Source organism: Pyrgilauda ruficollis, unplaced genomic scaffold, assembly GCF_017590135.1.
Source record: "Pyrgilauda ruficollis isolate IOZ18807 unplaced genomic scaffold, ASM1759013v1 scaffold16, whole genome shotgun sequence".
Lineage (NCBI taxonomy): Eukaryota > Metazoa > Chordata > Aves > Passeriformes > Passeridae > Pyrgilauda > Pyrgilauda ruficollis.
This window is the reverse complement of record NW_024514764.1, coordinates 14,703,289-14,718,522: the sequence shown is the minus strand read 5'-3', so window position 1 is coordinate 14,718,522 and position 15,234 is coordinate 14,703,289. Positions and strand designations below refer to the sequence as shown.

Below are 15,234 nucleotides of genomic sequence, written 5' to 3'. Positions count from 1 at the left end.
AGGATGCTCTCCACCCCCTGGGGGGCCATTGGCCCACCCAGGTGTCCCTCTCACCTGAGACCCCCTCCCCCCATACCTGGTTGGTGCTCCCTGGGTTCCCTGTCCTTCCCCTCTCCCCAGGTAAAAGGGAAGCAGACCACGCGGTTGGAGTTTGGTTGGAGTTGTTGCAAGATTCAGAGGCCATGTGGCCCAAAATAAAAACTCTGGATTAAAAACTCTCCATCAGGACCCGCTCCTTTCTTCATCATTGCCTTAAAGGTTTCTCCAGCTCAGGAAAGCCTGAGGAGTGACCCTCTTTAATAGCAAGCTCCAGCTGTAAGCACTGGAGCTCGGACACACCTGGACTTGTCCCCACGTGCTCATAGCGAGCCAGAGCCTCTCTGGGGAGAAAACCCCACCGGTGCCAGGCCAGCAGCTGGGGCCAGGCAGACCACAGCAGTCCTGTTCAGTAATATTGGTAAATTCCAATACTTGTGAACCATGCCTAAAGGAGGTTCTGCCTTTAGGAGTTGTTGAAGCATTATATTATTCTACGTCCTTAGTGATGTGCTTTGTTCTTTTTCAATAGCTGGAATTTCTTTTTGCTTTGAAATGTGTTTGAAGCCTTCTTATATCATTTATATGGGAGAGAAAGCTTGATATTGACTGGGCTGTGAATTGGAAGGTTTGGTTGCTGAGTTTCCACTGGACTGAGCTCACACTGATTTCTGTTTGCAGGGAGAACATGTGCCTGATTCCCATGTTGACAGGAGCTTTCAGGTCACATCACTTGCCTGGCACCCTTCCAGACCCATTCTGGCATCAGGATGGGAGACAGGAGGAGTTCTGATACTGAACAAACAAGACAAGGAGCAGCACACTGTACCCCCAAATCACAGCACCAAAATCACAGTCCTGAGCTGGAGTACAAGTGGTACCTGCCTTGTGTCTGGGGATGGGGTAAGTACCTAAAATGCCATGTGGGTTTGATGTGGAACACAGTCTTGGAAGTTTTGTAATAGGAAAGGATCATGGAATGGAGATCCTTGGGGAAGGGAGAGTTGAGTGGGAGAGAAATTCCCTTCCCTTAGGTACAAATTAAAAATGTTAGGGAATAAAATCAAATCTTAGTGTTTTAATTTTTTCTACAATTAAAGAATTGCTGTTCTATAATTTTTCTTTAAATAAAAGTGTGTTGGATCTCAGTGAATCCTTAGCAGTGATGAAGGTTAAAGGCTATCTCATGGATGGAGTAATTGAGGTATAGACAATTTGAATTATTTTTCTCCTGTTTTTTGTCAAGTTTTAGGGCAGATTCAAGAATAAAGCCTAGCTGTTGAGAAACAAATTCCAGCTACAACATATTCATCCATACTAAGTGCAGAGCAGTGCTCACAAGAAACCCGTGCTAATCTCTCTTTCTCTGGTTTTATTAATGCCTTAAAATTGTGTCAAATTGATTGTATTGGGAAATGTGATGCTCTATTTCTTGATAAGCTGGTTGCTCTTTTTTTCATAGTGAAGTGAGAAAGTAGCTATTGAATATTCAGGATTAAATATTCATAGAAGATTCTGATTTTGCCAGTTCCTGAGTCAGCCAATGAAGGAAAAAAGGGATTTTTTCCCTGTATTTTCCCTGATTCAAACTTGAGCTTACCCAAGAATTTCAGTTCTGCTCTTACCTATATGTCAGAATTCCCAATATTCTTATTGGGAGGAAAAAAATTTTCATTCATTATTTGTAAAGTTCTGCTGCTACATTTGACGGAAATGCAGAAATTCAAAATTGAGTAAAAAGAGAATTTATCATCTTCTTTATTAGAAAAGAGAAAGTTCTGCCCAGGCAAAAGATGGACACATCTCAGTGTAGCTGAGGCCTTAGTCATAATGAGACAATACATTGATGTAGACAGAGCTTACATTTATGAACAAAATACTTTTCAAATTTATTTCAAACCAGTGTCACTATGCTATGGTCTGAGGTGCAGCACAGATATGCTTAATTTCCTACATATTATCCAGTAGCTTATAAGTTTATTTTTAATATTTTTCCCATGAGGGTTTATTTTTAGGAAACTTCCATTAGGTGAGTGCTGCCAGGATCATGTTCTGCTCATATTAGAGGAAATTCTTTAGAAAGAAGGTAAATATTTGGATCCTGATTTGGTTTCTGTTTCACCCAGAGGGTGGACACTGGAAAGGCTCCCTAGGGAATGCTCAGAGCTGCAAGGCTTCCAGAGCTCCAGAAGGCTTTGGACAAGCACTCGGACACAGGGTGGGATTGTTGGGTTGTCTGTGTAGGCCAGGAGTTGGGCTTGATGATCTGGGTGAGTCACTTCCAACTGAGCATATTCTATGATTTTATCTTCACCAGGATTTCTGTGATCATACATCCTGAAATGCAAGAAAATTATTTGAAAATAACTTCATAAAGTTGGAATGGGATACTGTGAAAATCAGAAGCTTTTAATTTGTTTTAAGTAAAAATGACATGGATGATTTCCACGTTTTGATCAACAGAGGATCTAGGTGCTTTCTATAATGAAAGCCTATTTGTAAGGCAAATTGCTTTCATACCAAGTAACTAAAGCTTTGGGTTTTTAAAAATTATTGGGAAGTTACAGGATAGAATCAGAGAATATCTCCATTTGGAAAGGACATTTAGATAGATGATAAGGTCAATGTCTTCTGTTCTTTAAAAATATAATTTGAAAACAGATGAGTTCTGCATCCTTTCCAGTGTGACTTAGGAGAGATTGTGAGGCTTTTTTGTTTCCAATCTCATGTGCTCCAAACTAAGAATTGTGATTGCAAGTAGGTTATCTGGATACAGGCTGGAATATCTAGAAGGAGGTGGAACAAAGGTCAGCAGCTTTAAAAAGCTGCAGGCTTTTCCTCCAGCTTATAAATGATGCAGGTGGTATTAGCTGGGATCCTTGGAAATTGGTGGCATGTAAAGCTGCTGGAAGAGTGAGAGGAGGAACCAACAAGGTTGGTTCATAGAATCCCGTGATTTTCAGAGATAACTAGCAGACATTTTATGAACTGAAAATGTCCTCTTGGGACAGGAGTACAGCAGTGTCACAGTTGCACAGCTGAGTGGCATTCTTTAAGCTGCAAGACACATAGCACTTAATAAACAGTTTTGGATAGTGTAACTATTGCCATCTTACTGTTGAAAAGAAGTTAGAGCTTTGAATCTTAGGAAAAAAAGAAGGAAATGTTACTTTGGAAGGCCTCGGCTGCATCTTGTGTGGCTTCTAGCTAGAATTGTGAAGAATAAATGACCACTGCTACCAGTCTTTCACTTCCAGGAAAAGGATGATACTTCATTGAAAACAATAAATAAAAATAGAGCAAATTCTAATACCACTTTATTGTTGTCTATCTTAATGAAATAAAATGAGATTGAACTTGATATTGAAAATTGTTGCTGGGTTTTTTAATGTAGTGCTTACGTGGAAGGTTCCTAAATGCAATTTGGTTTCATAAGCACTAGCATAACAACAACAACAATAAATTATCATCTTAGCATTCCAACTGTGAGGATATACTGTAAGTCAGTTTGTTGGAATTTGTCTCCATTCTTGCCAGTCACCAGGGGTTTGTTGCTCCTGAGCTGCCAGTGCCGGGTATGACTTATGTCAGCACCTGTGCCAGGCTTGAGGGCTGACCTGTGTTGACCACTGTTGAGTTCATTAGCTAACCAGACTTCCTTTCTTCAGCATCTATGATTTTTCTAGTTACTAGATTATTTTTCTAAAAGTAAGTTCTTGATTTTTCTAAAAGTAAGCTCTTGAATGTCTGCTCTGAAAGAGGAGGAAAGCTCCAGAAATTAAAAAATTCTGCCCTTAGTCTTTCTGCATCCTGTTACTTTACATATAATCATATACCCATGCTCATCCACATCAGTTTTATATGCACTTACTGAGGGATGCATATGCTCTGCTGTCTTTTATTTCAATTGCTAAAATTAAGCTATCAGTCTACTTGCAAGAAAAAATGTGGAAAGAACGTTATCGAGACAAATATTTACATCTACTACTTGCAGAAGAAAACCAAGACTGTTCCATGTAATTGCTCTGGCAGTGTGATTTAACTAAAAAAGGATAGGACCAACAGGCTTTTTTCAGACTATTTGATTTTAAGGGAGCAAATAATATAACGTTAAAGATAGCTTTGATTCCTTGTGGCTTATTTTTAAGTGGACGTAATTGTGTTTGTCAACTAAACAAAAGGAAGGGTGTTGCTCTGACAACAAAACATTTATTTTTATGTGCAGTGATTAGCTTGAGTCTGAATTCTCATCTGTGTGCAAAGGGTAATGAATTAACTTGTCTTTTTCTAGCACGGTGTCTTGTATCTGTGGAGAATGGACCATCAGGGCAGAGTCCAGGGTCCTGCCCTGGTTAAGCAGGAGTATGGGAAATGCTTGTGGCACTGTGTCTTTCGGCCGCCCCCTCCTACAGAGTGAGTATTGGCCCCATCGGAGCTCTGCTAGTCCAAGTCTTTGTCTTCTTCCACAGAAAGAAAGTCCTGCCCACAAATGAACTATTTTAAAATATATTAAAAAACGTTATTTTCCTAACCACCCTGTATTTCCAAGCTCTTCTCCCACTCTGGTAGCTGTGTCCTGTGTGCAGTAACTGGTCTTCTTTCTCTTCTCCACATCTTCTGTCCATTGCTGTTAGCTCTTCTGTCTTAGTTCTTCTAATTAGCAATATTGCTGATTGGGGAAAGCCATAAACACACTGGAAACACAATTATCATATTATTGTCAAAAATAATTAAATTAAAATCAGTTCTTAAACATTATCATTATTTCTTTCCTGTCCAAGCAAGAAATAGGAAGTAGCTGTAGTGCAAAAGAAGAGTTTTCCTTGTCTGTGCTTTTCTGTTTCACATCTCTGAAAAAACAGTTATGTGTTTTGAAAAAAAAGGTGAAACAATGCAAATGAAAACTAATACTGAAATTTTGTTTTGTATCTTTTTTTGTTTGCCCTTTTTTCAATCAGTGTATGAAACATCTTTGTTCTTATACAATATGCTTTATTAACTGCTTATCCATTCTTTGAGACTGAAACTACAGTTATGAAAAGAATTGGGAATGAAGTATCTCTTTTTGCAGGGACTTTGTACAGCTGGCAAAAGCAGCTGTGAGTGGTGATGAGAAAGCCTTGGATATGTTTAACTGGAAGAAAGCTGGAATAGGACCGCCTCTGAAAATGGCAGTCCAGGAAGGACTCTCCTTCTTTATCACTTTGACAGATGGTAAGAGCAAAACCACTTTTCCATTTGGCTGGGAAGTTGTTTCCTTAGAGCTTCAAAATAGCTCAGTGCATGATAGTCTTGTTTTCATATATCTGACATCTGGGGTATATTCATATATCCCTCATACTCATATATTCAACAGCGTAGAGTATTCTGTAGGAGTTGTAGAATGTTTGGTAAGAAATTAATAAAACGACTGAAATTTTATGATCTTCAGGGTGGTCTTGTTCACAAGGTCACCAGAGGTACTGGGTTAGTCAGGTTCCTGAAGAAGTGAGTATGAGGAAAACAATCTCTAACACACAAGTGTTCATAAAATTAGCTTTTGTGCAAAGCTTCAAAATAATGCATGTGCTGTGGGTTCTTTTTTCTATAAATAGGCAAATTCTGCTAAAACATTCATCTTAAATTCTCAATTTTCTTTTCACTTTTTTCCTCATGCTTTGAAATCATGCTTCATTCTTATGGAACAAAAAAAAAGTCTGAGAATCTGTTTTGTTAGTTTGCTGCCTAATATAGTTTCTTCTCTGCATTTTCCTCTTCCTTGCCGTTTACTCTTCCCTGTCTTTTCCTATCCTTTTTAGTCTTCTGGGTACTAGTTTGCGCAAAGCTAACTTCCTTCCCACCCCAAATTTTTTTGTGATGCCATCTCTCTGTAGTTTGCTCTCTCTGAACTGGAGCCAGAATGTGTATGAGAAGTTGCATAATGGGTGTTTCTGGTAGGTGATTCTAGTCATCCTGTTGATTCAAGTATTAACTGTTCTGAAAACCTTTCAGTTATGCTGGTTCTGCAGCTCCATTACAATTTGATTCAGTGTTGTACCAAAATTGACACCCCTTGTTTACACCAGTACAGCTTGCAGGAGAGGCTTGGGCCAGCTGTGTGGTGTGCAGTGTACCTTCTTTCAATGTGTGAATACAAGCCTCTTTACTAGAAAGGTACCATTTAAATGGAAAATGGACACAGGGTGCTTCATAAAGATACAAGGAGAGAAGCTTTGAGAAGCTGTGTCCATTCCGTCCTCACCTTCAAAGCCGCTGTTGTGATGGTGCAGAGCCCCATCTAGGGACAGGCTGTGTGTCCTGCGGCTGTTGTCCTTGGCTTGGGCTTCTGTCTCGGTTTGAGACAAGTTAGGAGGAAACGTCCTGAAAGGGGAGTCTGCTCTGAAAAAAAGGCAGGTTTGCGGCACGCCCTCTTCCCATCACACGAAACGAATTTCTTGGAGAAAAGGGGAAAAACCTGTTTATTTAACACATAGAGTGCACGCAGGCACGGCAACAAGAATGAATAATGTTAGATACTAAAACCTTCTCGCTGCGGAGAAAGCTGGTGGATTTTAGAGTCCTGCTTGGCTTCTCCCGAGGTCCAGAGCCTCGTGTCCCTGCAGCCTCTCCCCACCGGGCTGTGGTGAGGGGCTCCTGGTGATGGTCTGGTTTTTTGGACTGGAGCAAAGCTGAAAAGTTCCAGAAGAAGAAGCCACAGTCCTGGGAAAAACTTCTTGACTCGGCTAACAAAAAGAAGCTAGCTATAAGCAAAAGAATTTAACTCTTCTCTCCTGAGAAAGATCCTAGGAGAATCTGTGTTTGAACACAAACTGCTGAAAGAATTCCCCCAGCTTCTCCCCCTCTCTTGGACCTAGCTTAAAGTTACAGAACCTGTATCTGGGCATAAAGCAGACAATAGGAGATACAGTATTATAAAGTCACCCCAAGACAGCCTTCTTGTCATACTTCCCAAATTTCAATCAAATGATACTGTCTGACTGTTCTTTGTGACCAGCCTCATTGCTTGAGTTGATTTGAGCATATGTATTTTGGACTCGGTTCTTAATCTAGTAGTGATCTGCCATAACTCCCAAATGTCCTGAGAAGGACTTGTGGGTGCTGGTGAGTGAGAGCTGGATGTGCCCCAGCTGTGTGCGCTGGCACCCAGAAATACCCTGTGTGCTGGGCTAATCCCACAGTATGGGCAGCAGGAGAGGGGGTGATTTTGCATCTCAGCCTCACTTAGGTGAGACCCCACCTGCAGAGTTGCCTCCAGCTCCTGGGTTCTCAACACAGCAATTACATGGAGCTGTTGGAATGAGTCCAGAGGAGGCCATGGAGATGCTTCATGGGCTGGAGCCCCTCTGCTCTGGAGCCAGGTTGGGAGGGCTGGGGGCGTTCACGTGGAGAAGAGGAGGCTCCAGGGACACCTCAGAGCCCCTGCCAGGGCCTAAGGGGACTCCAGGAGAGCTGGAGAGGGACTTCGGAGGGTCTGGAGGGACAGGACAAGGGAACGGCTTCCCACTGCCAGAGGACATGGTTAGATGGGATGTTGGAAGAAATTATTCCCTGTGAGGGTGGGCAGGCCCTGGCACAGGGTGCCCAGAGAAGCTGTGGCTGCCCCTGGATCCCTGGAAGTGTCCAAGGCCAGGATGGATGGGGCTTGGAGCAACCTGGGATAGTGGGAGGTGTCCCTGCTCATGGCAAGAGAATTAAAAAGAGATTAGTTTTAAAAGTCCCTTCAAAACCAAAATGTCCTGTGATTTAAGATGAGGATATCTATGCAGGGGTTTATTGCAGGGAGAAAATAAAGTAGTGTAACAGGACTTGGAATTTTTTTTTTTTTTTTTAATATAGCTGAAGAGTAGGGAATGGTAATATATTTGCAAGAGTTTTGGAAATTTAAACATACTTTTTAATCAGATCATATCTCATACATATCAGTGTGGATTCTTAATGTTCATTCTTATACACTTGTGTTTTCTGCTTAAGCTTTGGGGAAAGATGCTATTTAATAGATTTTTTGATTTGCGGTGGTGTAAAATGTTGCCCTTATATAATACTGTGATTTGCTAAGAAATTACGTGAATGTGGCTTGCGGTCTGTCAGATTTTGATGACATTGGTTTGGATGATTTTTGTAGTACCACTTTCAGACAGCTGTACTGCTTGTTGGGGGTTTTGCTGCCTAAACCCGTGCATGCAATGGGCCAAGGCCAACTGCATGAGAGTCAATAAAGCAAAATGCCATGTGCTGCACTTGTGTGACAACAACCCCACAGAGTGTTCCAGTCTTGGGGGAGAGTGGATGGAAAGTGCCCAGCAGGAAAGGCCCTGGGGGTACTGGTGACAGCAGCCGACCCTGAATCCAGATGTGCAAGAAGGTCAGTGGTACCTGGCTTGGATCAGCCATAGTGTGGCCACAGGCCCAGCACAGAGATCATCCCCTGTGCTGGATGCTGCTGAGGCACCTCGATTCTGGGCCCCTCATGACAAGAAAGACCTTAAGGGGCTAGAGTGTGTCCAGAGAAGGGAACAGAGACGGGATAGGGTCTGGAGCGCAAATCTGATGAGGAGCAGCTGGAGGAGCTGAGCCTGGAGAACAGGAGGCTCTGGGTGGACCTTCTGGCTCTGCACAACTCCCTGACAGGAGGCTTCAGGCAGGCTCTGCTCCCAGGGAGCGAGGAACAGGACAAGGGGAAACAGCCTCAAGTTGTGCCAGGGAAGGGCAGACTGGAGGAAGGAATTTCTTCACAGGAAGGGTTGTTAAGCATTGGAATGGGCTGCCCTGGGCAGTGGTGGAGTGATCATCCCAGGAAGTCTTCAAAAATGACTAGATGTGGCACTTCATTGTATGGTTATTGGGTGTGGTGCTACTTGATCGAAGGTTGGGCTTGATGATTTTGGAGGTCTTTTCCAACCTTAATGATTCTGTGATTCTATGATTATAGAGTAGTGCGACTTAATGACATTGTAATGGCTTTTAAAATGTTGATAGGTGCATTAGTTACCCATGTCAGTGTTTTTAGAAAAGCACTGTCCCATTTGCCAGTCAAATTATGGATTAAAGCTGAATTTGGTGTGTGGTGCAGTATTTCCTAAACAATGAAGAACTTCAGGTCCACAGTTTTCTGTCATCTCAACTCTGCTGTGAATTGAACCAATTCTTAGCTACCATTCTTCTTTCACAGATTTTTTTCTAAGACTGAAGATTTCAGAAGCTATCATTCATACAGAAAGTTTACTTGCAGTTTAAAATTATTTAAAGTATTCCCCTTTGGATTTTCTAAATGGGGAAAACTATGCTTTGGTTTATTGCTCTGGTCAGCTATCGTACTGTCTATCCTGAGACAAACTAAAAAATGAAAGAATTTTTGTTATTTTTACATTTTCAGTACTTGAGGAATGTTTTATTAAGGTAGAAAGCATCAACTTTGGCCTTTGTAGCTAAAAGATGCCAAATAAAATCTGCACCTTGTTTATTTGTGCTACAGGTTCTGTGCACTATGTGAATGAGCAAGGGAAGACAAGGCAGGTATTGTCTACGGACAGTCTGGTCCAAAAGCTCCTGTTGCTAGAGGAAAGAGATGTTTTACTTGTAATAACAGAGACTCTGCAGTTGTCCTTACATGCAGTTTCTCCCGAGGGAGAGGCAGAAGAGCTCATGAAGGTAAGAGTCATACTACAGGATAAAGTTGCAATATTTATTCTTTATAAGTTCTTTTGTTTTTTGATTATCACTATTTTGCTTTCAAATGAATCAGCTGTCGTATTTGTTTCTCAGATAATATGTTGATAAGGAAGCAAAAATAGCTTATCCAAAAGTGGAATAGAATGATGTGTTACTGAACTTGGAAAGATGGTTTTCATCTTGTCTTCATGTTTTTTCATAGTTCTTTTCATTTTGACCCTGTCTTAATTCTTTTACACTTACTTTCCATTTCTTAGTGAATTAGAGAAAAATTGGAAATTCCAGTTGTCCTGGTTGCAGAGGTGGGTGGTACTTAGCACCATGTAGATGCAGCTGAGTCATTCTGTACCACCTATATCATCACTGTTTTCAGGGAGAAAACACACGCACCCCATTAAGTGGGGACCATTCTGCCTTGCACACTCTGCACACTCTCATGGGAAGATTGTCAGTATCAGCCCTGCAGACTCTGTCTTCTGCCCCTGCCATCAACCCTCTTCCATTTTCTCTGAGACGCAGCTATGGGATATGGTGCTGAAAAGAAAGCAGCAGAACACAGGACTGATGCATGCTGAATGGCAGCACCAATGGGGAGACTGTGGGCAGGGGACAGGGAAGGCCTCCAGTCCAGCCAAAGGGAGCCCAGCCGAGCCCAGTCCAGTCAAGTCCATTCCAGCTAAGCCAGGCCAAAAAGAGTGCAGCAGAATTTCAGGGAAGTGGCAGCAACCTGTAGGATCAACCCCCAGTGTGGTGGAGTGGTAGAAGCAATGGTGCAGGCACTTGTGTGGAACTGAGCTCGGCAGGGCTGCAGTGCGACCCATCTTGGATGACCCAGCTTTCAGGAGGGTCTGTTTGCCATTGTTTTTCGTTGTCTTGGCCTGGGAGGGGCAGGAAGCTTCTTCCATACTGCCTTTGTTTGCGACGGCATGCAGGAGCCTGGGGGAGTCACATGGACGCAACCTATGGGGAGCATCCACCATTTTGGTTTTGGTCTCAGCAGCCACATAAAACTAATTTTTTTGTGGCTGAAACACCTTCTGGTTTTGGATATTTTTTAAAAATTCATATTGCTGTTGTTACTTTGTGTTTCTTATTCCATTATTTCTTGCTTTCAGTAAATTATCTCAATCCATAGTCTCTGCACGTCTCCCTCCCTTACCGGAAGGAGCAGAAGGGCCATGGCTTATTTGGCATTTAAGTTTTTGCTGATGTTAAGCCACCACATTTAATTGGTGCCCAAGGTAAGGCTCAAGAGGATTGTGAAAACTTTGATCTAAGCATTTGTGGTTTAGGTAGAGAGCTCCCTTGTTCCATAGTGTTGCTTGGTCTGTTCATGTGGGTGTGATACCTATCCACCACAATGATCTGTTTCACAGTGATCTGGGAAGCATGCCCTCATTGATATGTCTACTAGGTTTCCTCTGTCCAGTGTACACCATGTTAAGATTTAGGACACAGATTTCTAGGGAAGTTGTCCAGAAACATGTCCTGGGATGGATAGTCATTAGTGATGTGGACTGTGAGAGAAAATGGACCAGCTCTTGAAAGAGTACTCTACTCCTGGTTCAGAAGTTCACCCCTGAACAACTACAGGGCCCTGATAAAGTGTTTGAAAGAGAATTGCTGTGGCAGTTCCAGAGAGGGGCAAAGTTATGGAATGTGCTGGATCCTGGCTACTATTTATTGGACACCGCTTGTTTTTATACAGCACCCTTAGAGGAAGGAGGAGGGAAGCAAAGCAACAGGCACTATGGCCATTCAAACTGCAGCTTACCCACAAGAACAACCTGTGCTAAGAGCAGCTGCCTGTATTCAGAAGAAGAAATCCAAGACCAAATCAGTTCATGTAGTGTGATGAAAAGGAAGCAGGGCCCTCACAACAGGAGGAAGAGGCAGGGCCAGAGAATAATCACCCAAACCCTATCCCTGAGTGAGCTGCGAGACATGCAGAAAGATTTCAGCCTCCAGTCAGGTGAGCCCCTGATGACCTGGGTGCTCTGATGCTGGGCTATCAAGGCCCATGAAATTAGATGGTAGTGACACTTTGCAACTGGGATCCACGTCCTGGGATGCAAGTATTGACCACAGGATTGGGAAAGAACCAGAAACTCTCAGCCTCTGGATGCAACTCCTGTCAAATGGAGGGAAAGGTTTCCTTGGAAAGATGACCTTTTAGTGCACTGAGACAAATGGAACACTATGGAGCAAGGTATCTGGTACCTGAGAGAATTAGCTGTACTGGAGATGATACTTTCATATAACGAGCAATTCCTTACTAATCCAGACAACATCCAGTGTTCACAAAACATACAGCGGAAGTTCCTACAGAGCGTGCTGATGTCACATACCAACTCATTGGGAGTGATGTCATGGAAAGAAGGAGAATAAAATGTGGGCTATTTGGTGACCAAACCCAATTATATGAAGAAACTATCTCCACCCCATTATGGGCCTGTGTCTCCTCAGTGGAAAGACTGACAGAGGATCTCCAGAAATTAAAAGAGGAAATTAAAGAAAAAATGTCTCACACCCTGCCTTGTGCTATTACAAAATGCTGGTTGTGGGTACACCCCAAACCTTCAATTTTCTAAGATTTTTTTTTCTTTTTATACTGTTGAGGATTTTTTGCAGGTTGAGGAGTTTTCTGCAAAACAATGGCCATATTCAGCCGATGCACAATCCAGCTTGCTGGTAACAATGGATAATGGACAATGAATAATGGACATATTCAGGAACAGGGTTGGTATATCCTTGAGAAAGACACAAGAAGAGGAGCCATCAAGACTCAGCAAGTGTGACAAAGTGAGAAAAAAGAAGCAAAGGGTGGGCCAGACTACCACAGTAAAGTGTGTGAAAAATCAGATGGTCCAATCAGCATTCTATTTTAGACGCGTGGACAGCTAGGATTAACCAATCATGTATTAGCTAGAGATGCGTGAACAGTAGAAACATATTATAAATATAGCATTTCTGGGGTAATAAATTTTGCTTCACTTGATCACATTGATCATGGCGTGATGTCCCATTCCTGATCCTCTGCACTGCGTTATCCAAGACAGAAAAAATACTGCTCATTTGTGTATTACAGGAGTGTCTCTCCACTTCTTTCATTACTTACGTTTGACTAGAAGTAAGATCTGGAATTTCACATTTTAAAGGAATCTCTATTAAATTCTAAGAGAAGTTCTAGTGCAAGAGTAAAATATTGTTCCTTATCTACTTAATTAACCCACTACAAGGTTTCTTTTATTAAATTTATACATTGCAGTCTTGATGCATTTTATGGTGATCATTGCCAGAATCATCTGAATTCACAGTCTGAATATGTCTGTCTGAATTTACAGATAAGTCTAGTTATTTTCATATTTTTACTTTTTAGCCAAACTGTGCAGTTCAGATGCTTATTGTCCTTCAGCGTGCTTCTCCTATCTTCTGTAAATGTATTTATTTGCTTATGGTTAACAGGTGAAGTTGAGTGGGAAGACTGGTCATTCTGCAGACATGATTCTAGTAGACCATAGCCTGGTTGTTACAGCACTAGGTGAGACAGTCATCAGGTAAGAATGAAAGTTGTTCTGGCTGCCCCTGAGAAGGGCCAGCTAAAAGGTACAGTCTGCAATGAACTGAGTATTTTACTGAAATGTTGGTTGGGGTTTTTTTACCAATAATGAAAAACTCCCAACATTTCCTAATTTTTTTTGTAAAAATCAGTGGAGAAATGAAATGAAAATTTTTTTTCTCAAGGACAGAAACTAATTTGGTATGGCTTGCTTCCTCTCTAGATATTTTATTTTGTCAGGCAGTGCTACCTACTCTGTTCCTTCCTTGAGTGCTGTTATTGGTTTATTCTGAAAATAAATCCAGTTGGGGGCTTTGCATGAAAATACATCTTCTTTGCCGTTCTTGCCAATGTTACTTTCTAATCTTTAGGATACTCATGGCATCAGCAACCAGAAAAAAAAGTGCTTACTTTTCAGGACGTTTATTTTACTGTAATATAAGACAAGTATTTCAATTACTTCTTTCCCTAATCCTTCAAAGTATGTTGCTTTGCCATGCTGTTATGTTACTGTGTTTTGTAGTTTTACCTTTTTTGCAGTCTTTTCTTTCTTGTGTTTATTATGACCTGCTCTACCTGTTCCTCTAACCTTTTGGGAGGGTAGGAGTGTTCCATTAATATCAGTATTTCCCTTTATTGAGCCTCTGTCTGCTACTATCAGATAGAATCTTTTGTTCATTTTGTGACAATGCAGTAAAGACCAAGTGTCAAGAAGGAATAACTTCATGGCATTATTTAGTTCTAGAAAATAAATCTGGAATCCAAAGGACTACTGACTAACCCAGGAATATTCTTAAAATAGAGGAGGAAGCATAATTAGGGAGGAAGAAAATTGCAACTGGCCCTCATTTATTTCATTTTTTTTAAAGTTGCACTTGCTTCTGACTTCTTTCTTCATAGTAGAATATCCCTAAACATGCTGCAGATTAAAAACTCAAAGGAAAAGGAAGGAGATTGTTAAGAAATTCACACTCCCCAGGCAGCTTCTGACAATTTAATTTTAAAAATTAAATTGTCTGGGTGTCGTGGAAACAGTAAATTAATGCCATGTAGAGCATCCTATTGACTGTGTTTGGCAAGACACCTGGAAAGAAAAGCATTGTTAACACCCTTGTTTTGTGTGCCTTAGGTTCTGGGATTTGGATCAAGATGAGAACTATGTGCTCTCCCTAGATATGCAGTTTGGCTTTGAGGGTGGAGAATGTATTAACTGTGTATCTTACTGCAGTGCTAAAGGTGAGAAATAACATGGCAGCTGTGATCTCTGGTCCTAAGCCTTGTCAAACCTCAGCCTTCCATGCCCTGTGATAATTTCAGTATGTTTGTCTCGTGACTGAGGATCTCAGTGGTAGTATGTGATGTTGAAGATTTTAGTTTGGATCAGAAATATGCCTTGAAAGGTGCAGGGAAATAATTCAATACTCGACTACACTTGGACTCACTGTGGAGCTGTCTTGTGGCATATGAGCTGGATTCCCTTTGACAGGAGTACCCCTGGAGTACACCTAATGAACTCCAGCATGTTTTGGGCATTCAGTCTAGAAGCCTGCACTACAGCTAATGCAAAATAGAGCTTAGTGATATGTATGGTGTATATGCCAGGTCCTTACAGCAGATCCTTTCTACAGACCTGCTCTTGGGCACCACCTTGTTTGCTGCTGTAGGCACAGCTGATATCTGCTGCAGTGGTTTTCAGTGGTTGGTTGCCCGAAGTGATTACAAAACTAGCTATTTAAAAACAAACACAAGCCACTGGAAGAACGGCTGAGGTCTCTTGGTTTGTTCATCCTAGAGGAGACTGTGGGATGCATGCATGGAGCAGCTTCCTCATGAGGGGCGGATCTGACCTGTTTTTTATGAGCAGTGACAGGACCCAAGGGAACAGCCATAGCTGTGTCCAGCCATGGGAGGGGTGGACTACATATCAAAAGTTTTTCCCCCCAGAAGGTGGTCAGGCACTGAACAGGAAG

General features: G+C 41.8%; 1 protein-coding gene across 3 annotated transcripts in view; it reads left to right on the top strand.

The window, feature by feature from the left end:
- The window catches only part of IFT140 (intraflagellar transport 140), an 85,812-nt gene that overhangs the window by 6,496 nt on the left and 64,082 nt on the right, over window positions 1–15,234 (top strand). For all 3 annotated transcript variants that reach the window (XM_041462278.1, XM_041462279.1, XM_041462274.1), the window contains exons 3-8: window positions 718–939; window positions 4,328–4,449; window positions 5,108–5,250; window positions 9,509–9,684; window positions 13,171–13,262; window positions 14,394–14,500. In XM_041462278.1, coding sequence (XP_041318212.1) covers window positions 718–939; window positions 4,328–4,449; window positions 5,108–5,250; window positions 9,509–9,684; window positions 13,171–13,262; window positions 14,394–14,500 — 862 coding nt within the window. The remainder of the gene's footprint in view (window positions 1–717; window positions 940–4,327; window positions 4,450–5,107; window positions 5,251–9,508; window positions 9,685–13,170; window positions 13,263–14,393; window positions 14,501–15,234) is intronic.